Here is a 24,879-nt window from a genome sequence, read left to right as displayed (position 1 = left end):
AAAAGTAACTACATTTGCTTAGTCTATTTATTAGAATACCATGTACCAAGTTCCAGTGTACAAATACCATGTTTACAGTATAAAATCAATGGTGGAACATAACAGCACATTTACTGAAGTACTAGTTCTACCTTATGCCACTTTACTCTTTACTTCACCTCATCTCAGAGATTAATATTGCACTTTTTGTCCACTACATTTATTTGAATAGTTAAATTACTAGATACTTTACATATTAAAAGATTACACAGGCAACAAAACATTAACCACCTTAAAAAAATATGGTGAATTGTGACAGATGAGAGAGATAAACTGCTCAACAGTTACAAAGTAGTCTCTCCACCAGCTAGATTAAGATGCTGCTCAGACAGTAATGCAGCCATAAGAATGAATAAATAATACAATCTATAAGACACCCACAGGAACCATTTTTCTGCATAACAAAGTACTTCAATACTTAAAGTACATTTACTGCTTTTTATTTGTAATGGAATATTTTTAGATATAATCTGTGGTGTTCAAAGTCACCACCCCTCATCCCCTGACACCTATGTGCATAGTTTATAATGCTCCTACATATTTTTGAAGGTGATCATATATGTAATTTACCTGTAAAATCTGAAACTGAAAACTAACTATTTTATGTAGTGGAGCAAAATGTTCAATATTGTCCCTACAAATGTTTTCAAATAGAAGTATAAAGTAGCATTAAATCGTAAAACACAAGTACCTCAGAACTATACTTAAGACCAGTACTAGAGTAAATGTACTTAGTTACTTTTCACAACTGGCAATGTGTTAGCTGTATCTGTCTAGAAGGAAACACATTTTTAGGATTTATTCTTGAGGTTTCAGAGGAATCACTCTTTTAAGTGTGATAATAGCTTAATTAGCCTTTCTTAATTGCATTTTTTAAAAACACACATTTTTGTTCTCATATGGGCCAATCAATAACTCATTACCTATCAATTTACTATTTGACTAATGGCCCATATAAAACTTTTTAACTGTGTCTCATGTCAAGCCTCACAGCGCAATGTGTCTCATTAGAAATTCAGAGTTGGATCTAGATGCCAGGAGAAGTCAGCATATTGGGTTACTAGGCAGAATCTTGGCTTAAAAAAAAAAAAAAAATTAACTGTCATTCTCTGTTTTGGTTGCTAGATGGCGATAAAGATCCCAAGCTTCTTCCTCCAGCCAGTCCCACAGCCCTATTGGTGTGTAATGAGATGGGGTCCCCAGCTCAGCTGTCTCCTAGGCAACCGGGGCTGGGGACAGGGAGAGGGCAGAGTGTGTGTTTGTGTGTGTGTGTGTTAATGTGTGTTTGAACTGGACTTTCACGACTGATGGGGGAGTTTATGAGGATTGTCAGAGGGTTAATTTGATGTTTGAGTTTGATATTTGTGTAAGAGTAGAAGACGGTGATGATGCAAAGGAGTGACCTTCAGGCAGAAAAGAGCGAATGCCCTTGACATTGAACAATAAGTCACAAAGGATAATGAGATGTTTTCATTTTGTTTTTACTTGTTATAATAAAGCTATCTGGAATAGCACATAGAACTACAAGTTTTAGCATCTGAATAAGTCATTTTTTGGACTTTTTTGGTCACTAAAAAGGATTAAAGAGGACAGGCTGAAGTGTATTTCTAGAGTTAATGAGAAATACACTTTAACTCTAAAGAGAAACTCAATGTAAGCTTCAGCAGACTTAGCTTTTAGCTCTCACCTCACGTTGTATAAGACGCCACAACCCGGGATCACACACGTTTTGTTTGGGAGTGAAAGGCTAAGTGCGAGTTTAATAGTTTCCAGTGATTTTCAGTTCGCCACAGAGTTGAACCCCATGTGCCATTTCCAAGTTCTAATTATGATTTTAATGAGAGGCTGTTTTGCATGATCCCTGCTGAGCCAAAATCAATGTTTCCCTTGATGGGAGGAAGTCATGACAGTTTGGTTTCAGTCTAGGCAGATGGAAAAAGGAGGAGGAGAGAAAAATGTTAAAAATAGAAGAAAATAAAATATTACCTACAAGACAGTGACTACTAGCATGCAGCAAATGAGGGTTTTAAATAAGTTTTTAGAGTGCACAAAACTCTCCAGACAAAATCCAATTACAGTAACCAGTAGAAGTTGTTTTACATCAATGCTCTATATGCAGCATAATTTAAACACAAAACCTATCCCACTAACAGTTTTGAAAATAAAGAATCAATAGTGGGTCATCATTCTGTTAGAGTCAATGTAAATATGAATAGCTCAAGCTTGAAACAAACTGAGAATAACTATGACAATGTGCTTGATGGCTGGTGGTACAAAATATGGCCAGTGACAGCTGCTCTAACCAACATTTTTATGTTGACAGAGGATCAACTGACTTCAATATGTGAAAGGAATCACTCATAGTATGAACACACAGAATTATCATCAGTCAGCAGATAAAAAAAATTGTATTGTAGTTAGAAACAAAACCAGAGCTAAAAGAAAAGTGAATATGGACCATTCGCCAGGTGGCCAGGAACACAACTTAATGTTAATTTTGCTCTGTGTCTGTGTTACATTTATAGATCGTTGCAGTGCACCAAGTGGAAAAAAATAATCAGTTAATGAGGGTTTAAAGTCCAGGCTTTGTTGGCATAAGCAGAGACAGGTAAGTTACTCAAAACCTGAGTAGTGAGCTTAGACCATCACGTCCCTGAAATCTCAAAGATGTGCCATATCAAAATGTCCCTGGGCAGACACAGAATCTTTATCTTCTAGCTATGTTCAGATATCATGCATCATTACAAGTCTGATTACTACAGTACGCCAGTGAAATAGAGATACACTGTAGGCTTAATGCCTGTTTCTTTAGCATCCAATATAACTACAGCTCCCATGAGGTTTTGACAGTGCACCTCAAAGACTCCAGGGTGCTGTGGTTGTGGAATACTAATACTGTTTAGCATCCTGTTAAGAATATGAGCTAAACAGCCCAATATGGAAACACAGAAAAATAGAGAACCTGCAAGAAAGCTTAGACAACCACAGAAGTGTCTTTGCAAAACAACACAGCAGGTCTGTGTGTGTCTGTGACTTACAAATATCTGCTGCAGTAAAAACTACATCTGGAACTGCCAAATCAAAATGAATTTCAAGAATTGTTTTTTGAACTCACCTCATGTACTAGTGATATCAGCTGTAGCAAAAATCATTTTTAGATCACAGCACTGGACTGATTATTTTTCCTTCTGCATTTAATTGCCCATATTCGCAACCATTTCCTTACTGTATGAACCACAAGGCTCCACTGCAACACTCTGAAGCCACATACCTCCAACAAGCCTCAAACAACTTAGTCAGATCTTTCTTCCTGCTGCACTGTTGATGTGAAAAACACGCAGCAACACCTCTGATATGTGTTCAATCTAAAGTGAGACATTCACCTCCGGTAACAGCTGTTCTGAGAATAAGTACAATTGATTCACAACATTCAATCAACGTAAAGAATTGTTTAAAGTGAAGTCCAAATGTCTTTGGTTGATAAAATCTCAAACCATATTTTTCCAAGAGGTATAAATGGTTGTCTTGTGGCTTTTTTGTGACATATCTCTGAGCCCTTTAGTCGATTACTTTAAAAGCAGTAAATTAGAGGCAAAGACCTCCATCCAGTAAAAGTCTGCCTGCCATGTGAAGTAGAGCAGAGCTGATAAAGGTGTTAGACCACCCACTGTAACATGCAGCAGGCTATAAGACGGGCTACAGAAATGGCAAAGTAATTTTCAGTCTGGCAAATGATATCATTCTATATCGCAGTGCCACAGGAGGCAGATATAAACCACAGACTATTATTAAGTATATCTCAAGACCACATTGCAGCAAGTCTGAGGTGATCAAGATTTAAGTCCTGATCAGAGTTAAGCAAGTTAGAGGGAACAGTATTCACAGTATTCTGTACTTGAGCAGAGCTTTTAAAAAGCTAAAATCCAAAACGTTCTTGCACATCGTCTTCTCCTCTGGCAGACAAGTACCTGGAATCACGTCTGTGAAGACTCTCAGTCATCTAAGTCATGGTTATCCAAGAGGGGCTGAATCAAGAGCAGTTGGATTTGGTTGTTGTTCCTTGACGTTTCAGCTCTAGAACGGAAGAAGCCTCTTGGATGAGAGGTGAAACGTCTTCATGTATCTGCAACCAAGTCCAGTTGCCCTTGACCCAATCCTTGGAAACCTGGAATAATTTATATAACTACAGGAAAGACAGCGTAGTTGACTGAACATATGTTACTGAGTTTGAAGCATGACAAGGGTGTACAGTGCCTTCCAAGTACAATGATGTGGTGTGTTTTCTAAGAATAATCACCAGTGCCTTCCAAGAACAGGCAGATATAAACCACAGACGAGTTCTAAGTAAATTTGAAGACCACATCCATGCAGGCCTGAGGTAATCAAGATCAAGTACTGATCAGAGCTAAACAAGATAGAGGACTATTCAGGGAGCAACACCAAGACGTGCGTTAAAAAATACAGCTTTGACAAAACAATTTCACCCCTAAGTCCATTTAGTTCCAGAGCTCAGAAAAAGATCACATCTTATGAACTCCTGACAGACTTCTCAACAGATCTCAAGGTGAGATTATTATCATGATATGTCTCATGAAAATAATTTGATATAAGAGATAATTTCAAGTCCAAGAAGGAATACTGAAACTCAACGTGCAGCTCTTTTTAACAGCAAAAATGACGAAAATTTTAACGTAACTCACCAGACACGTGTCCATCTGCAAAAGCTCAGCAGACACTATAATAAAACATATCAAAAGTGATTATGTTGTTATATTTATGTTTCAACACTGTATTTGACTCCAATTCAAGAAAATTAAAAGGTAAAATCAGATTAATGCAACACAACCTGCTAATCAATAATTCGGTGTCTCTCAGGTAAAATATTCTAGCAATATTGACCCTTCCTGTGATCAGACCAGAGTCAGGCCCTCACCTTTGGAAAATTGTTCTAAAAAAGCAGCTTGCACTCAAGTACTATAAGACTTTTAAGCCTCCATCAAATGGCATAAGTTACTGTATGTTACCTTGGAGATGGGTGTTGCTGGCAGTGCCTTGACAGTATGACAGAAAGCAGGAGAAGAGCTGATACAGTGGTCTGTGTTCAGTGGGTATTCCTGGCTGGCAACATTTAAAATGGTAAGACATCCAGCACAAGGCAAGTGAAATACTAACATGTGCATAAAAATGTGAAGTGGTGGAATTCTGATTATAACGCTCTTCACTCACACACATAGTTATTAGAGGTCTAAAAATAAGTTGACTGATTTTTATTGATTGATTCTAAACGTCACTCCGTATACCTATAAAATGTTGTTTGTTCACGTGTTTAGTCAGGTGTAGGGAGGTTGTGAAGTGAATACTGTACAGCGTAAATTAAAATCTAAGGGGAAAAAATACTGGGAATCTAATGAAAGCCTGGAATCTCAAACTAGTTTTACAACTACTGGCTATAAAGCTCTGTTGTTTTGCACTGGAAATGATTGGCTTGTGCAGGGTGTGAACCTGTGATCTTCCAATTAACACATGCAATGTCAACAGTAATAGTGTTGGTCATCCTAAAATCTAAGAATTTTCTGCTCTGAATTTTCTAATGGCTGTCAAATTAAGGCATCTCACAGTTTTTCTGTGAGATAAGCTCTAACATTACAAAGACTGATAATTAAATAAAAAAACTTACATGACTTATTCATTTACCCAGCATCTTGTTTACATCACCTTGTATTTAACACATAAAGTATAATTGCTGCTGACTGAGTAAAGCTGTCCACACAAGCATCTTAGCAGCATGTGAACATTTCTTGTTGACTCTAAAAATCCCCTAAAGTAACAAACTGTAGGTAGTCTTGAGCAAAAGTTAATTCTTAGAATAATCTCAACTTAAGATCCATGTACTAGCTTTCTCTGAGCTTCCAATCACAATTCATGTTCTTCATCTGCAAAATGCAAAAAAAAAAAAAAAAAAAGCCTGAAAAAAGAGTTAAGACTGTTTTATTACACATGCAGGAAATCTATTTGCAGAAATGATAAAAATTGCATCAACAAGGGAATAATAGCTTAAGGAAAAACACAGTTATTACTTATATCAACATTACAGTAGGACAATATCTGCTGCAGTTTATGGTTGATAATATGTTCATTAAAAACGTGTGAGCATTTCCAAGTTTCAATGTGAAAACATCATCCTGCTCTATTACCTCCTCTGTTGTGACATGAATATGTAACACAAAACCACAAAACAAAATTCTTGCATGCTCACAGGTGCTTTTTTCCCAGCTACATATTTCTGTCTTAATGACAGTATGTGTAGGAGATTAAAAAAAACAAAAAGTTCATTAGTTTTCTGCTGTAAAATCTGGACTGTAAGCTGAATGAACAGTTGTGTAGTTGAGCAGAGCCTGAAATCCACATCTTTCCAACACATCAGCAGAGAAGTACCTGGAATAATGTTTAAACTACAGGAGAGACAGTGTGGTTGGTTGAACATATGTTGCTGAGTTTGGTGCATGATAATGATGTGCAGTGCCGTTCCAACTACAGTAAGCCTGGTCAGCAGATGTGGCTGTATATTGGCACAGGAGGACCAAAGGTGAGCCAAGTATGGCACATGTATGGTTTCCTCATTCATCATTAAAGATGTGGATAAATCTGGAATGAAAATCAGCAGGTCCAGTGTTAGCCAGATGCGTCATTTATCATGAGTCTGACAACCAGGTGTCCTAGAATAAGGGTCAAGGTGTTCTGGCTATTTGGGTTCACTTGAGTGGTACTGTCTACATCCTGGATAGAATTTGCTTTGTCAAAATCAGCCAAGGGAGCCAATCATCATTTCTCAATAAAGTGTCACCAGTCATCACATGACTGAACTGATCAGTAGCTGGGAGCCACTGGTCACTGGTGCTGGTTGTACTGGGTAGCTACCAAATGTGGATGCATGCCAATTAACCCTTCTCCTCTGAGTAAGTGCAAACAGTGAAAGGTCAGCCTACAACACTTCCTCATCAGTGAGTGGATCTCTGGGATGTGCATGTTGCCCGTCACTCCTCCAAACGAGGGATCCCTCAGAGTGCAGCATGTCACAATTGGCACAGGAAGGCCTGAGCCCAGCACATTTAATTAGCCAAGCTGTCTTGGCATTGGATGGGAGGGGGGACACACACAGTGACGAGTCATCAACATCACCAAGGGCGCGGTACTGCTCGCTACCGTACTGCACGTCTAAAACTTAATGGGATGGTAAAGGGACGCATGGGCGTTTATATAGATATTTGTCACTAGGGGATAATGTTTTTTTTTTTTTTAATCGGCTGAGTAATGCAGCAAAAAGAGCACAAGCAGTAGCTGACCTTTCTTGTAGAAATACATAAGGTGTGCTCCTTTCAGGTTTTTATCTTCCAGACATGAGACTAGGATTAGGGCACAAAGAGATACAAAGACCTCACTGCTCCACGTGTCTGTAGTTATCATTCAAGTCAATATGCCAGATTGAATGAAAAAAATGACTGTTGCTATGAAAAAAAGCAAAGTTAGGAGAAACAGTTTGGAAGAAACCATTCTGACATCCCTCTCTGTAGCTGCCTGCCTGTGAGGAGCCCACCCCACCTCAGCTGTAGTGAGGAGAGCCCAGTCCAGGCAGCCAGCAACCAGCGCGTCTCTGCCTACCAATAGGCATGCTCGGCTCAGGCTCTGTGCAGTGCTCTCAGTCTCAGCAGCTGAAGCTGGGCGCAGGGGAACTGCGACGGCCGCGCCAAGCATCTTCCCAGGTATGCGTCTCTATGTCGCTACGCCCTTATTCGTTTTTGCAATGTTATGGCATCCTTGCTGCATGCTGTTTCCCGCTCTGCCGACTCTGGCTTATTTCCAGGGAGGGGTTGCTGTGTTTTTTTTTTTTTGTTGTTTTTTTTTTTTTGGTGCCTCACGTAGCCTCCACGGTAGCGCAGGGCAGCGGATCTTGGTAAACACTCTCAGTCAGCGAAGACGCATCTGCAAAACCTTCTCGTTAACCGCGCGTCAACTTGCACACACCTCAAAATGTTCGCCCTTCGACAGATCAGCGCCGAGCCGCCGCTGCTGGTGGCGAGGCGGGGATGTGCGCTCGCTGCTGTAGCTGCGTGCATTTCTCGGGGAAAATTTGCAACGGGGTTATGATTTGGCCAAGCGGCTTTCGTCAAAACATGACCGCTGACTATATTTTCAACTTGCAGTGCGTGCAGGTAGAGGTTTTTTTCTGGTAGGCGCTGGACTTGCGGCACTGGGCGAAGCAGGTATTGGGAGCTGATTTGAAAAATCATTTCATAGCAGTCAATTTTATGTAGGCTGTGCCATATAACACTGCAGTAGGCTATAGCATGGCTATAGTAGGTCATACTGTATCTATGCACAGACAGCTATCCCTACAACAGTGATATATTATTGATAGCGATGTGTTATGATACAACGGATCTATTTCAAATCATTATTCATTCATACAGTGAGTTTTCATTTAGGGGAAATGATGGTGAGGAAGATGTTTTTAAGAGAATCTTAGTTAACACAAAGTGCTTAATTATAAATGTGCTGGACTCGCGCTTTAAATGAGTTTGCATAAGCAGTTTTTTTATGATCAGCCTGATCTGTGCCGCTCTGTTTTCCCTGTCACTAGGTAAGATGTAGGTACACTCCCTTAGCAGTTAGGGTGGTGCTGCCTGCTAGTGCTGATGTGTTACAGTGGCCACTACCTGTGCATGCAGTCTGCTAGGCCTGGCTGTACATTGGGGGGCCTCCCTCCCTCAGCTCCGGGGAGGGAGCTCGGGTGGGTGGTGGTCAATAAAACTAAAATTTTAAAAGTTGGACTCCACCTCCTGATTAAAGTTGTGTTTTTAGGGCTGCATGAGAAAGTTATGAATGACAGCTTCTCACATTAAAAAAATGATCCATCTTTCCAAAAGCAGAAATGGACTCAGCTGTTAATAGCAGTAATTATCAGCTAATGAATGACATCAACAGCAACTTTTACAGCAGCTGACCTTATTGTTAATTCTCACAACATACAAAACCTGTTAAATCCCTCAGGATATCAGTAATGTGCATGTAAAAATATACTTGTGTTGCAGTTATTGATGGTAGTTTTGTTGTTGCTATGCAAAAAAGGCTCATGTGCCATATTTCCACTGCAATCATTTGAAGCTGTGACCTTGTCAAAAAAGGGCCAGTGTGTGTCTGGTTCACTCTGGTTCTCTCTGATCAGACTCTTTGTTAAAGGAAGCTACTTTTCTATCTATACGAGTCCATCTTCACTGGCCATGACTGCTCCTGGTTTTGGCTAATTCAAGAAGCCCTTGAGTTGATTTTTGCTGCATTTACCACACTATCTATTCGCTCCACTTGAGGAGTGAGGGGTAGTTGGAGGACTTATACATCAGAAGCTCTGATTTCAGCATGCTGATTTGTTTAATGTTATTTTAGGCTCTGCTAAGGCTTGTCTTGTTGGTGAAGTTACAATGACATTCATATATTGGCTAATCCATTTTCACATGTGTTGTCCTTGAAAATATGGTCACACAAAGTGTGGTCTTAAAGTGGAGATTTTCTGCTGAGCATTATACATCTGGCTAGTATTAATTATCTCCAGGCTATAGAGTGATCTGAAGTGTTACAGTGAATCATACGGTATGAAATAAGCTCCCAGGCCAGAGGCAACTCCTTACCGCAAAGTGCACAAAGTTATGAAGTAAGAAACGTTAAGGTCACTTTAAGGTCAAGACAAGGGGAAGGAATTTTATACAAATTATTTAAATGAAATTATCCTTTATTTAAGAGATATTTTGCATTAGTGATAAGAATGGAGAAAAAAAGAAAATAATTTACTGGGTTTGGTTAAGTTTTCTTGGAATTGTTATACAAATGAAGTATAATTCAGAGCTTCAGTGATCAGTCAATTAATCAATTACAGGATTGAAAAGAGAATTAATAGGCAACTACTTTGATAATATTGTTTAATTTGCTGTTTCCATCTTCTCATATCCAATAATTTATGTGTATTATATAATGTATAATATGTTTTGGTTTTAGACTTGGTTGAAGAGAAGTGGCACTGTTAGGACGTCACTTTGGGACTTTTTATCTACTTTTCATAAACTAAATGATTCATCCATTCACTGATAAAGTAACCTGCAGATTAATCGATACTGAGTTACAGTCCTAGTCCGCTTATTGATAAACTATTAGCATTAACAAAAGTTGTAAGATAGATTTAATACCTTCTGTCATAAATATTCTATATGAATAGTCATTTTTATCTGATCTAATATCTTTTCAATTTAGCTAAAAAACAATATTGCACTGGAAGGATTATAAGTTAAGAATCTTTAGAAAGTGAATATAATACTAATATCTTACATATTAACTATCCATTGCACTCCCTTTTAATAGTTTTTGAGGAAAGCTGTGGCCTGTCACTATCATCAAAAAGGACAGGCAGAAGTCTCATATAAACTTATTTAAATGCACTGATTTATTGTTGTTGTTGTTCATGGTGAACTACCAATATGAAACCAGTACATTTTGTTCATACACATACAACATACTGTAACAAGTACTCTGTTGTTGCAAACTTTTAGAAAAGTAAGAGATGCACCATTTACCATAGAAGTTCGGTCATGTAACATCCCATAAAAATACAGGTGGAGTATTGTAGTTTAAATAAATGGAACTATGAACAATGTTGGCAAAGTATTACCCTGACTTAAAGTGAGTAGTGGTATGTTACTCTACTCTAACGCTCACGTCTTTGATTCAACACTGTACTTGTCCTTTAAGTGACACCTTCATAATGGAAAATGAATAGTGAGCCACTATTCAAGTCCAAACATGATTAGTCAAAATGCTAATGTGTGCAAAGCCTTTGATCACTGTGTTACTGTTTTATAAGCCATCCACTGTCATCTCCAGGCAGGACAGACTGTTATAGCCACTAATTAATATATCAGACAGGCAGGGCTAGTTGTGCATTCACACACACACACACACACACACACACACACACACACACACACGCATGCACGCATAAACACACAAACAGTAGAGGAACTTAGCAGAATAGACTCTTCACATTAGTGTGTTCAAGCAGTCATTAAACAACATTATTCTTTTTTTTAATACATTTGTAGTATTATATTTACATCTGAAAATTAATAGTTGATTTTACAATTAGATCAGCAGAAAAGTAATCACTGACTATTTTGATATTCTTTTCATTGCTTGTCATTTTTTTTAATATTTCCTAGTTTTTGCTCCTCAACTGTGATGACTTGCTGCATGTCTCTGTCTAATGTGATCATAACCAGAATATCCTTTTGTCTGTTGGCTGAACAAAACAATTAGTTGTTGGTCCTTTTTCATCACTTTCTGACACTACACGGACCAAACAATTAATTAATCGAGACAATAATCTGTAGAATATTCACTAATGATATAGTCAATTATTTTCTAATATTCCGCATTGGCAGTTTTTGTGTAAAACTAACTAACTAAATGTAATCTAATTTATTGCATATTAAAGACAAACACTTCAGTCTGAGAGAAGAGCTGAAAACCTTTGTTGTTGTTCTGTTGTTGAACAACTTAATCATGTACATGCCTGCTGAGGTGGTCTGCAAAGTTTTGGTTTGGTTTATAAAGTTTCTGTCATAAAGTAAATAAATAAATCAATATAATGCACTCATCAGCATGTACTTTTACAGAGATGTAAAAACTACTTTCCAGTTCTTTTTACTTATTTTATATATATATATATATATATTTTTTTTTTTCATGTTCATTTCAGTTTTTTTGTCAACACAGCAAGACTTAAACTTTGAATGTGAATCAGGGCTTAAATCACTTTAATTACATGTAATAAATGTGCCATATTTTTTCCTGATGCCATTACAACACAAGAAATAGTGGTGTCATATGAACTAAACCATGCATCCTGACACAGCACAGAGACAAAGGGCAGTATACATTTTGTAATTTATACTGAATACTCCATTTTCCTGTCTGTGGGCATACGGGATGTGTGCAACTCTATTAAATTAGCATGAGAGCAAATGTATGATGCAACCTATACCAGCAGAGATTACCTTAAGAGTATGTGACACAGATTGATAGCATGGTGGGGTATTCAATCTCTTATTTTAATGTGGAAGAATTTCTTTGTAGTTTTGTTAACATATACACAGTTATTCTTGTCTATTGGAAATATGGTATTTAATATCAACATACATAGAATATGGTGCTCTGAGTGTCTGCGTAACAGTAACAGTGATTGTACTGACTGATGACAAATGTTTCTCCTAGAACCTGTTTGTGTTTTTTTTTTTTTCATTGTATTTATCCAAGACAAAGGATAGAGGAATCATGTAGGCAGTGGTTTAATGGACAGGAACAATTGTCAATTTCCTATTTTAGAGAAATGTTTTAGAAAAAGATGGTAACACGTTTTTGGGAGGAACAAAGAGTGCTGGTAATACCACACATTTTCTGCAGTGTGCACCTTTAAATCTGTAGTTGTACATTCCAGAGCTGCTCTTGGAGACGCAAATAATGTCTGCACAAAAGACTGAGTTATGTTTAGCACATGTTCATGTTTAATTTAGGACAACACTCACTGAGGTTTCAACATGTACTATGTTGAAAAGTAACATCTTAACACATCTTTAAAGGTAACGCAGTCATCTGTTTTCTGGCATCATCAGTTTGAGCGTTGAAAAAGACACATCCCCGAATTAGATGCATGCAGAAATAATCTGTTCACATGTTACCTCTTCACTCCCCTGTCCTCTCCTTAGTGATGGCCTCTGCTGAGCAAACGTGCTCCAGCTTCCACCAGCAGCACTGCGCATAAGGCAACACACCCACCTTTGCCCTCCTGCCCAGAAGTGAGAGAGACACCACCATGTACAGTGTGGAAGACCTTCTCATTTCGCACGGATATAAATTGCCCAAGAGCGGCCCTCCGTCTGCCACGCCTTATGACAAGCGCCCTGCTGATTGCCAGCGTGAACTTGTGGACAACAGGGCTGGCCGGGGGACACTGAACGGGTATGAGGCGGACCGGGGGGCATCTATCACAGCCATCTACGGCAGCAGGCAGGCGCTGGTGAAGGGCTACCCCGCCACAGACAACGAGAGCGGGGAAAGGAACCAAAGGAGAAAAGAAGCCGGCATCGGTATCCTAGGTGACGCTCAGCCCTTGGGTGATTCTCTCGCCACAGATAGTGGGTGAGTGTTTTTTTCCCTCTCTTTTGCAATCCCCCACACCCTTTACCTTCCCTTTTTTCCTCTCCCCTCCTTCTCACTGGGGCCCTTCGGTATTGCATGCAAAACTGAGTCTGCACTGCGCAGGGTTTTTTTTTCCTCCTCTTCCCCTTCCCCTCCTTCCAGAGCTGCAGAACACTGTGGCTGCAGCAGCACCACTGACATATCTTATGCTGGGATGTAAGGAATTATGAAAGGTGCCTTCGCACTCGTTTGAGTTGTTTGCATGCCTGCACAGAGAGGTGGCTTGCGTCTCTGTGGAGCCCACCCATGTACTGGTTTAGTCTCCACAGCCTCCACGAGGCAGGCAGATGTAAACAGCAGCACTAGACAGTGAACAAACTGAGGAGAACTGAACATGCCTCAAGACAGGAGCGTAATCACTCCACTGTAAACACTGGCACACTGAATCACGCCCAGCACGTGCTCTGTGATGTAAGCATGTTGCTGGGCAAGTGTGCACAGCGTGGCTCCCCTCAGCCATACAGTAGCATATGCTGCTGAGGATGATCCATTGACTTTGCTGCTTAAATGAATGAGTACAGTGACTAACACAGTTATTTAGTGCAGTGCAGATATGAAATTGAGCTCTTAAAAAGGGTAATTGTAATTCATTCATTTTTTTAGTTCTCTTTTATTATTTATTAGACTTGATATTTTATAAACTTACACTGTAATATGTATTTATGCTACATTTTTTATGGTTACATTTTATTTGCTTTTTTATGGAACTGCTAACTGCAAATTGTGGCCATATGTGCCTGTATAGTAAATATGAACAAACTACCCCCGAGGAAATACAATTATTGATTTATTCTATTTGAAAGATCTGATGGTTATATTTGAATTTCAACAAGGATTTCAAATCCACACTCCTTTGTTCCATGATAACTGACTGTCATCAGGCTGGCTTTAAACATGCCTGGATATGACTGATGACCTGGGAATATTCATGGATTTCTCAGTGTTTCCTCTGCTTCATTCAGCAGTGCTCGTTCACCACAGTGAGAAAATTACCACGACTGCTTGAGGAAAATTAAAATTACAGTGTAATTTAACAAAATGACCCTCTTTACCACAAAGAAGTGAAGCTCTGATTTTTGGACTTAATCTGTTACGATTAAGTATGCTGTTTCTAAGATAATTGTTTTGGCAGTGCAACATGCATTACCGCCATATCCTGCACCTAAGAGGTAAATATGGAACCGTAACTAAAATTATCTCCAGGCAGCACTGCTTTATCACACTACAGTGGAACCACTGTTTTGAACCTGCCAACAGTCACTTGTCACGCAGTTGCCATTTTATGTTAGTTTCATCACGCATTTTTAAAATTACAGGAATGCTTCTGTTATTACATATTTGCCCTAGCAACAATAAAAAAGGCCCATTTCTTCTGATTTTCTCCTTAAGTTTATTTACTGTGACACAGTGAAGCAGTTGTAGGATGTATTTCCTAAAAGGGTACAGTTTGATCTTTCCAGTTGAGTTCTGTGATCAGTTAAACAGAGGGAAAGAGGTACTTTATCTTTTGTGTCAGATCAGGTAATGGGATGTTTTTGCTTAGACTTTCCACAGTCACTGTCCAGATGAGGAGCTTCTAAGATAAGGTCAGCACAATTTAATATGCAAATCATATTGCAGTAGCATCACAATTTCATGGTGTCTTTAAGGGACTTGGGAGCCGCTGACTCAAGCACTTCTGTCTCATATGTGCTGGCTCTCCTTGATTAAGTTGCGTTAGAAAGCCAATACTGCCAAAGCCAAAACACATGCTTGAGACTGGCATGAATATGTCACTTCTAATATTTAATAATCATTAAATCTCAAAAGGGTGGTTTTGGTTTATTTTTGCTATTATTTTAACTGAGATAATACTAAGAATTCTGATTCATTTTGTTTTGTTTTCTGGAAAGGGTAAAAGTACATAGTACATAAAAGAATACTGACTTAGAATTATAACAAGTGTCCACCTCACTCTCCATCTGTAACACTGTGGCTGTCTTATTAATACTGAACTTTTCTGTCTTTGTAGGTTCTACGATGTTCCTAGTTTGACTTATTCAGAGCCACTGAGCCATGATGAAAGGGATGTTTCCTACTGGCGGAGGCGAGGCCAGGACTTCAGCATCCTCCTGGACTATGCTGATGGCAGGGAGCTGAGGGCCTCTGCTGGTGCATGGAGGCCACAAGCCCTGATCGCAGCAGAGGAACACAGGGCAGAAAGGCGAGCGCAGCAGCTATGGGAGGACATTTCCTGGTTAAGGGACCCAGATGCAGGCCCTGGTCAGCTAAGGGTGACTGGGGAGAGGAAATGCCAGAGCCTTGGTACAGAGGAGTGGAGGCCTGCTGTGGGCCTGGGGAGGCAGCTGTCCGATGGGGATGGGGACAGATGGGCTCAGGACCAGTACCGCCTGAGGACACCTGAAGGTTTTTTTCACCCGAGAACTAAAGCAAAGTCTCAGTCTCTCCCCCGAGTTTTGTCACCTGGTGGAATTGACAGCAGAGAGCTCATTCCATCCAGGCCTAGCCTACCTGATAGACAACAGAGGATAAGCAGCACTGTTTTCTCTGGGCCCTATAGTAGATATATCTATAGTGGTGCTGTTGGCAGGGAGCGTTGGGGTAGGAATGTTGGGCCAAGCAGCCATGTTGCACTTTTACCAAAGCCCAGGTTCAGCAGGCCTTTAAAGCCTCCGTCATATGAGATTCACCAGCAGACTAGGGGTAGCGCAGAAATGCTTGCTATAGACCAGGGTGCCAAACAAAAAGACAGGTCTATCTATTATCCAAGGGGTGGGGAGCTGAGACAGGACTATTTCGCACAACACTCTGCCATCACAGGAATGGAACCCCCTGGCTACATCCCACCCCCATCTTATAAAAGAGCCCCACCCCCAAGAGCAGTTTCAATCAACCGCAATGAAATGGCAAACCTAAGATGGAGGGCGGAAGCTCTGCAGATGCACAGCTCAGATCCTGGAAGATGGTTTTCCAGACAGTCAAGTAGTTCATGGCTGGAGCACTATGGAGATCGTGGTGCGTCCTATCGAAAACAGGTGCATTCTGCACACGAAGAGCAACCAGTTCATGCCCGTCAATTACCACCTGAAGACCCAAGAGTGAAGCAAATCTCAGGAGGGCCTGGCGGAAATTCTCTCACTGACTTAGACAAGATCCGTACCATCAACAAAGAGGTTTCATCCGCTAAGATTTTAGGACAATCTACACATGATAGTGCCTTTCCTACCCAACAGGGGCCAGCTCTCAATACTGACGGCCGAAAAACAGCTCTCAATGACAACGACAGCAGTAACCGATGGTGCAACAGGGGAATTAAAAAAAGTGATAGTGTAGGTCCCGAACAAAATCGTAGTCAGTTTTTTCCTTCATCTATTCTGGGTAAACCACCACCTCCCCCATGCAAGCCGGCTGACCAGGGTGTTTCAGAAACTGTGACAGAGGTAAAAAAGGTGGAACAACCTGATCCACCAGAGAAAGACAAATCCAAGAATCTAAAAAAGAGACTTAGTGAGACAATTTTTTGTCTGGTGTCTGTCCCTGTCACTCCGCAGCTCAGTGGGACAATCCGAGATCAGAATAACAACAATGAGAAGTCACCAGACCCAGCAGACAGTCCAAGTGACAATAAAACTGGCCACTTAACAAACCAAAGTCTCCAAAGCACATCTTCAGCTGAAGCTGAGCTGCAAGCACTAACTGGTAGCATAGCGAGCAGCAAAACAAGCAGTAGAGCAAGCAGCAAAATGTTTAAAAAAGTACCCTGTAGGCCCCCTAAGATAAACCATTACAAGGAGCTGAAACTGTCGGGATCCTGGCCTTCAAACCAGTATCGAGACCAGGAGACACAAACTAGCCCAGAGGCTCGAAAACCTGCCCCTGAAAACAAGGAAGCACAACAAGATCCTGTCCCTCCTGACACTGAAGTCCCTCCTGACAACAGCGGTGTAGTGGGCACTGCCTTCAGTTTTCCTATAAAGGGAGTAAAGAGCCTGAAACTGTCCAGCAACAGCGCCTTCTCCCTAACATCCACCTTCTCCAACCAGCTGAACAAGAGCACAGCTCAGCAGCCAGCAGTACCATCCTCAGGAAATGTGGAGGAGACCCAACCAGCAGCAAACAGTGGTCAGGAGGCATTTGAACAGTTCCTTCTGAAACCGGCCATCCAGCGACCATGGGATGCTGTCAAGGAGCTGGAAACCATCAAAAAGGAAGTCCAGGATCAACAGCAGCAGCAGAGCAGCAAACAGCCCAGTGTTGATAAGTGCATAGAGGACCTCAATGAGGCCTACAAAGACATCTTGGAGCTAGGCACTGCCAGCAATAAAGTCCCAAATGGTTCTGTACAAATCCCAGAGCGTATCAAAATCCGACTGACATCAGAACCTCTCAACAAGCCCAGCAGCCTTAGGCGCAGTGCAGTAAGCTGGTCTGTTGACCCAGAATACAGGGAAGTCAAGAGCGCCTTCTCCAGGCCTGCAACAAAGTCGGTAACCTTCAGCAAGCAGCTTAGGGAGGAACTCCCTGTCCCACCTCGGGAGACAGGCTTCAGAGAATACAGGGTTGTTGCGCATCTTTCGCGCAGACGGAGCAATGATGGCAGGACAGTAAAACTAGACCTGCCAGATGAGCCCATTGAGACACCACTTTGTGACTTCAGTCCAACAACGCACACCACTGCAGCTGAGGTGCCGTGGGCAGATAGACAGCCCATGCAGGATGCCTCTACACTCACTAGTCCTCCAGATTATGAGGACATATGCCAGGCTTTGCGTCAATCTAGAGACCCGACGGATGTCAATAAAGCATCCACAGGCAATTCCAAACCTAATGACGCAGAGCCTCTTCAAGATCTCAGTGTTGAATCAGAGGAGGAGTGCCCTATTTGTAAACGAGAGCTTGAGAATCAGATGAGACAGGGCCCATTGCCTCCACTTCATGAGGAGAACAGCTCAGACAGTTCAGCCAATCAAAATGGCAGTCCACCACAATGCACTGCCTTAGAAAGTCCAGCAGAAGACACAAAAACTGAGGAGCCAAATGATTCAAGTTTGAATCAGTCAGGGTCTGACCTATGTGCTGACACAAGGGAGCAGCATTCATTGACACAGGAAAATGTGGGAGGGGGTGAAAAAACAGACAATGCTCAGGCAGAAAATTTGGACAATTTGTGTGCAGTTACTCCTGCTGAGAGCATACCAGCGAATGGAGCTACAGAGGAGAGTGCATCCACAATATTAGCAAATGATGTGCCTGGAGACCCCCAGGTCACAGAGGAACAGAGAGTTAGTGGAACAGTAACTAAGGAGGGAGAGAAGGAAGCCATTAAAGGAGAAACACCTGAAGGCAGTGCAGACAAACAGTCTACTGAAGTGAAAAGTGAGTGTGAGAGACAAGACAATACAATGCCTGATGACAAACAGGAGCAAGAGAAGAAGCCATTTGCTGTCCCAGAGCATAGACTTGGTCTACGGACTCATCTGGGGCGAGACCACCCAGGGTTACCAGAGTTTCCGCCAGATAGACTGCCACTTTCAGTTCCCCCAAACCTAGACCGCAGGCTGTCTCTTAGCTTGGAGGGGGAGAGGAGGAGCAGGGGGCCATCTCACCGAATTGAAGCGTTGCAGAACAAGCTGGCTATTTCTCCAGGTAGGGTGGCAGTTGAGCGACTGGCCCGGATGAGGGAGGTGGATGTTATGTATCGTATGAGGCGCCTCAGCATCAGGAGTACAGACTCTGGAGAAGGGGAGGCAGAGGCAGAGGGGGAGGGGGTGGGGGAGGGCAAGGACGAACAAGCGGAGGAGACCCACCCCGCTCCTCAGAGACACAAGGAGAACGATCAAGAGGTCACCCATTCACAGCAGGTCTCAGAGGAGACAGTGTTACAAAAAGAGGAGGAGTCATCTCTCTCAGGTAAGAAAACGAGAGGAAATTAAGGATCTTGGTGGAAAAAGAGAGAGAAGTTTGTTTACAAATTTGCATACATTTAAAAGTTATCCAGGGTGACTTTTAAAGTAAAATACTCCTCCTGGAGTTCCACACAGATTCAGAAGACCATCAAGAAGGAAAATACCACTACATCTATTTGAAACAATCCTACAATTTTACTGTTGCTATGCACAGATTTATTATGCATGCCACTGAGTGACTGCATGAATGAGTTTATAGACACTGGTAGGGAATGATGAGCATATGGCTATTTAGAGAAAAAAGTCAGTGTATGCTACATGGATCATTTTTATTTTTTTATTCATGGTTTTATTCTGTAAAGGAGACATCAAAATGTGGCTGAAAGCATTATTTACAGTTTATTTTCCCAATATATCATAGGTATTTTCCTTACCAATAAAAACCCAAATTTAGAAGAGAAGATATTGTCCCAAGTGTGCATAAAATCTTGAAAATGTATTGTTTATTTATATTTGGAGGTTAGATAATATCAAAATTGTAGAAACCGTCTATGGGCCTTGCTGTTAAAGACATCTCCACAAGATGGTGTCAGTGTTCAAGACATTTTTCACTGCTCTTTCAAAACTGAATTTCAGCGATAGATATTGTAATCTTTGTCCATTTTTTTCATTTTGCTTCTTTGGTGTAGATAATTTAGATGAATAATGTAATAAAATATTTGATATAGATAAAATACATCTTTTCTAAATGACTAATTTTCTTCTGTATATCTCAGAACCCCATGATCCCAGCCGAGTGGAGACATTGTAGAAAGACTACGACCATCATCTCCATCTGAGGTTTTTAGCTCCAACACTGTGACCTGGCTGCCTACTAGAATGCCTTCATCTCATCTTGACACTGAAATGGCCTTCTTGTCCGACAAGAGCATTGTGTACACCCTCACCCTCGGCGCTGCGTTGACTACTAAGAGTGCTGTTCCACTGCCAAAGGGAGGTGCCCCTTTAACTTGAGGGGCAACTTCCACCCCGAATCCCTCCCCGGCCTTCCCAAACTGACTTCCCACTTCCCCATCTGTCCTCCATCCCCAAACCCAACCTCTTATAGGGTTTCTACTAGTTAGTCTTCTTGTAGCGGCTTGTCCTTTCTATTCTATCCTCTCTATGCTTTTCTCATTGGCAGACATTATGCAATTCTGTCGCGCATACTAGAAATTCTAAAATGTCCATAGTGAATACAGTTGAGACATTTTTTGCATACTGAACGAATCTGTTTGTTTACGGGCGAGCCGTTAAGGATATGAATGTAAGCGTTTATGTTTAACCTAAAGTAGACATAGAAGGGTTGTTGTCACAAACCTGTTCTGTTGCATTTAAACTACACCAAAATAAACTGCGTATCTGATTGTTGTGGTGAGGCAACAGCTGTTTTAGAACTGGACATCACTGTCTCTGGCTCAAGAACTGTTTTGATTTTCAGATGAGATAAATCAGCCTTTCTTTTTTTAAACTTTAATGACATTGTGCCCTGTCTCATTGCTTTTGTACACACTGCAACCATAACCCATAGAGCTCTTCAATGAAGAGTGACTCTATACCACATGACATGATAGATCAGTGACGCATTATATGATACATTGGTTCTACGCTGGAGAGGGAGAGTTGCCTTCTTTAACCAGATGTGTATTTCCTGGTTGGATCAGGTGAAGTCTCTGGTTAGTCACCTGATCAATCTGATGTATAGCTCCCATTTCCAGGTAATTTCAGGAAGCAATAAAGGCACAGATTGAGTTGAAATGGTGGTCAGCAACTTTGATAATTGTTAAAGATGGATATAGGGAAAAAGAACAAAAAAAGATCCGTAGAGCAATACTGTTGTACAAACAGCTCAGTGGTGTAGTGGAGCTATGTGTAGGAACCATGGTCAGGAGTTTTAATGTGAACGTGTCATTCAAGTCATATTACAGGGATATGGAATTGTGTCAGGGTATATAGGCGCTTAACAGGGGGTGGGTGCTTCACTTCATGATATATATCTATGTTCATACATCTGTATCGCAAAGAGACAACATTTCACTGAATATTTATTTTTTTTATCATCAAATTGTTAATCAGTTTGCATAATGTACAAAATAAAGTATATTTTAAATATTTTAAGAGATATTTTGTATTCAACCATGAAATTTTATTTCTCCACGCTTATATCAAGCTGAAAGTATCATATGTCTGTATAGTGTCATATTGAGAGTATACATAATTTTCTAGTGCTTTAAAATCTAACAGAGTGATATAGGAAGGGATGACCCTGTGGTGTGCCTTGATCACACGATTTGGTTTCAGTGAGCGATAGGGTTCATCAATGCGAGTGCTGACATGGTGGAAACTTTTTGATTGTGCTATGATTTCCTATTTGATAGTGCTTTTTCATTGCTAACATGTCGTAGATATGATATCAGATATTTGATACATAAATCCATCTCAGCTGTATTTCCTATGTTGGTGGTGAGACATCACCTGTGTCTTATTTTTGTCGTTGTATGTCTTCCAATTCAACATATATGATGTATTCTGTTGTTGGTTCTTTCAAAACTTTTTGAAATAAAATTGGGATTTTTTTTTCTTTTCCTTCCTTTCACCCTTTCCCTTCCTGTTTCTCTCCTCCACCTAATTCCCTCCTTTATTTCTTTGTTTCTTTCATTTCACAGTGTGTTCATTTTGTGTAAATTGTTCTGCTGTCACTAACACCTCTTGCACTAAAGGATACAATGCAGCATGCTATTATTGGCTAAAAACCATGTATTTGCAAAAATATAAAAAAGTTTTTTTTCTAAAAAGGTACAGGGGTTTTTGATAAATTTAAATTCATAATTCAAAATCTAAATGATTTAAAAAATCTTCTTGTGGATAAAAACAAATTTGCAGTCACATGGTTTTTCCACAACAGCACTGTTACATTGGTATGATGTATCAACAACAGATCTGTAGGAATCCATTGTTTGATCATTCATCAAGTATCACTTAATTGTTATGTAGCATTTTACAGTTGTAGCATTTTATCAACTCAGAACTTTGTCTTAGTATTTCAAACATTTCTTGTAAATTTGGAATAATCATGTCGCCTTATTATGTGTGCATTACATTATACTCCAGGCAATGCCAAATATTAACGTACTAAGCACTGTTTCATACCTTAGGTTTTTACAGACTTACTGTTCTGCCATCCCTCTGGCTGGAGAGGTACAGTAGCATTGTGGATAGTTTCTGCTCTTCATGCTGTTTATCTGTAGGAACATTGAATCAAAACTGTGAACTTCAAACAATACAAAAAGCATAATTATAGAAAGTAGAGATTCAGTGTTTCAAGACAAGCCCATAGTCAGCATCACAGGGAGGACAAGCTGGCACGCCCATAATTACTAACATCTCATTTTCAATTCATTTTAAAGACTGAAAGGCCTTGCCTCGGTCTTGTGTGTAAACTGCCCCTAATAACATTCAAATAGCTATTTCAGTACATACGCCCCCCTAATAATTGGCATGTCAGGTACACTTGAACATAGTGTCATTTGACTTTTTGTACTGCAGGTTACGTGCAACATGAAGTAATTATGCACACTTGTAATATTTTCTATTTTCATATGAGATTTAAGTGCTTTTTGTACTCACTGACATCTTTTTTTCTTCCTTGCATGAAATGCAAGAGAGAGGAGGAAAAAAAAGTTTTTCATAAAGTATATTTGCATTTGGTACTCCAATAGTAAAACCAGTGGGCAAAACATTATGTTTCATAATTTAATTTACAAAACTATGCCAAGTATTTAAAAGCTATTTTTAGAGTAAATCAAAAGAGAGCTCATTCATTTTTTTCCTTTAACACATGCCTTTATCTTTGTATCTATAAATATGAGCATAATCCATAGTCATATGATTGTGCTACTGTTGTATGATACTGCAGTCTGATTCATAAATAAACTCTTTGCATGAAAGTTGTGTTTGTGATCAATTGCTTAATTGTTTTGTATACTCTATGCACTTCACATATATCTATGAAAAAAAATATCTTGCTTTTTCTCTAAAATGTATATTATTGTGTGGGAAGGTCATAAGAAAGCAAAACAAACATAATCAGTGGTCAGTAGCAAGTTCAGCAAGAACTACTGTCGTAAGTGGTCTTATGCTTTTTAAAGGTAGATATCTCATTTTCAAAAAGTTCACTTCTATCTGTAAAGTAAGGAAAGGAAATAGTAAAATAATAAATTTGTATGTGCACAAGTCTGCATGTGTTTTCACACATGTAGGGTTGTGTACTGCCAATTTCAGTCCAATTACCCTGCCAGACTGTCACACTGAGCTCCACTTGCTGGATTAAAGCATTGGCAAAGACAATATGTGAGCTGAACCTTGTAAAAACCTCCCAGCATGCTCTCTGAGGCTTGGAGGGCATCCATCCTTAGGCGCTGCTCAAATTCCTCTATGTTCCATCTTTTTTTTCTAAAAGGAGAGTGAGAAGTCTGATTAATGCTTCCTCCTATGTGATACTTTATTAATTTATTATGCAAGCATGCTCTCTTTTCACTTTCCTCCCACTGCTATGCTCTAAGGCAGAGAAAGAGGAAGGGTTATATAAAAGGATAACATTATAGGTTGTAAAACGTACAAAGTACAAGACCTTTGTACTTATTTTAGGACTGACTTCAGTGCTTTTTAAGACCTTTTAAGACCTGTATACCCTGTGTACATAATAGTAAAAGGGCAGTTATTTAATTCACAAAAGACAAAAAAATTTCATTTTGTTTTAGTTTAGATTTATGTATGCATGCATTCATTTTACAGCACCTGTTGGCCAGAATCACTCTATTAGCCCCAAGTCAGTTACCTGCTTTGGACTAGTGGCTAGTAGCACTAGCTTGCTAATTAGCTCCGACTAGCTAGCTGCTACTAGCAAGCTAGTTGCATTGAGGTATTTTTTACGCTAAAGTCATTTAGTGCTGCCAGTCTACCAGCCTAGTTTGATGGGTAAAGATCGACAGAAAACCAGTCATTCGGTACATTTTTTAAGCTTTTAAGGGTGAGTTGACATAGTAACTTAGGTGTCACACCTCTGGGTTAGCTAGTTAAGCAACTCTAGCTTAACTTTACGAATGACAGAACAATAATTAATGGACTTTTGGACAGTTTTGTTTTACTGTGCTCTTACCTTAACATAATTAAGAGCGGAATTTCTTAGATTCAGAAGTTAGTCTTTACTATTGACCACGATTAAGAAGTTCAAACCTCGCCATGACAAGCAACGTAAGTTAGGAGCCCCACCTCTCTCCAGTGTTGACGTTACAGTTCACCGGCAATATGGCCGTTTATAACCGTTGGTAATCATCTTCCCCAGGGAAGTAAGATAGACCAGCTTCATATTCACTTTTAGCATGATTGATAGTTTATGCAACATGTTTTTAAAACTTAAAGAGCTATTAAGTGAACTGCTATATTTATTAGTAGTTGTTTCTTCTGTCATAAAAGACAAGTTACTGACACTGTTATCAGACGGTTATATACTGCAGCTTCAGTTACTGATTACGGTTTACGGGTCTGCTGTACTTAAGTACAAATTTGAGGTATTTGTTCTTTACTTGACTACTGC

General features: G+C 40.1%; 1 protein-coding gene and 1 long non-coding RNA gene across 4 annotated transcripts in view; one reads left to right on the top strand and one right to left on the bottom strand.

The window, feature by feature from the left end:
* LOC108884337 (uncharacterized) overlaps positions 1–24,597 on the bottom strand; it is a 29,149-nt gene extending 4,552 nt beyond the window's left edge. For 2 of the 3 annotated variants that reach the window (XR_001961031.2, XR_007812959.1), the window contains exons 1-3: positions 24,442–24,591; positions 23,645–23,735; positions 22,455–22,525 (exon numbers count right to left, since the gene is read on the bottom strand). This is a non-coding gene — a long non-coding RNA (uncharacterized LOC108884337). Of the gene's footprint in view, positions 1–22,454; positions 22,526–23,644; positions 23,736–24,441 lie in introns of all 3 variants that reach the window. The other variant, XR_007812960.1, reaches the window with a different exon arrangement.
* On the top strand, positions 7,661–22,427 carry LOC108884328 (junctional cadherin 5-associated protein). The gene is made up of 4 exons (XM_018678176.1): positions 7,661–7,799; positions 12,846–13,278; positions 15,350–19,248; positions 20,021–22,427. Exons 2-4 carry the CDS (start codon positions 12,953–12,955, stop codon positions 20,053–20,055), a joined length of 4,260 nt encoding a protein of 1,419 aa, XP_018533692.1. The 5' UTR covers positions 7,661–7,799; positions 12,846–12,952; the 3' UTR covers positions 20,056–22,427.
* Positions 24,598–24,879: the final 282 nt, after the last annotated feature.

Source organism: Lates calcarifer, linkage group LG4, assembly GCF_001640805.2.
Source record: "Lates calcarifer isolate ASB-BC8 linkage group LG4, TLL_Latcal_v3, whole genome shotgun sequence".
Classification (NCBI taxonomy): Eukaryota; Metazoa; Chordata; class Actinopteri; family Centropomidae; genus Lates; species Lates calcarifer.
The sequence above is the reverse complement of the archived record's forward strand: the minus strand, read 5'-3'. Positions and strand labels throughout refer to the sequence as shown.

Excerpts from the sequence above, each read along its gene's own strand:
- LOC108884328 (XM_018678176.1), top strand. The coding sequence starts at position 12,953 with ATGTACAGTGTGGAAGACCTTCTCATTTCGCACGGATATAAATTGCCC. Across the intron at positions 13,279-15,349 it reads TCTCTCGCCACAGATAGTGG|GTTCTACGATGTTCCTAGTT; the intron begins GTGAGTGTTTTT and ends CTGTCTTTGTAG. Across the intron at positions 19,249-20,020 it reads GGAGGAGTCATCTCTCTCAG|AACCCCATGATCCCAGCCGA; the intron begins GTAAGAAAACGA and ends TGTATATCTCAG.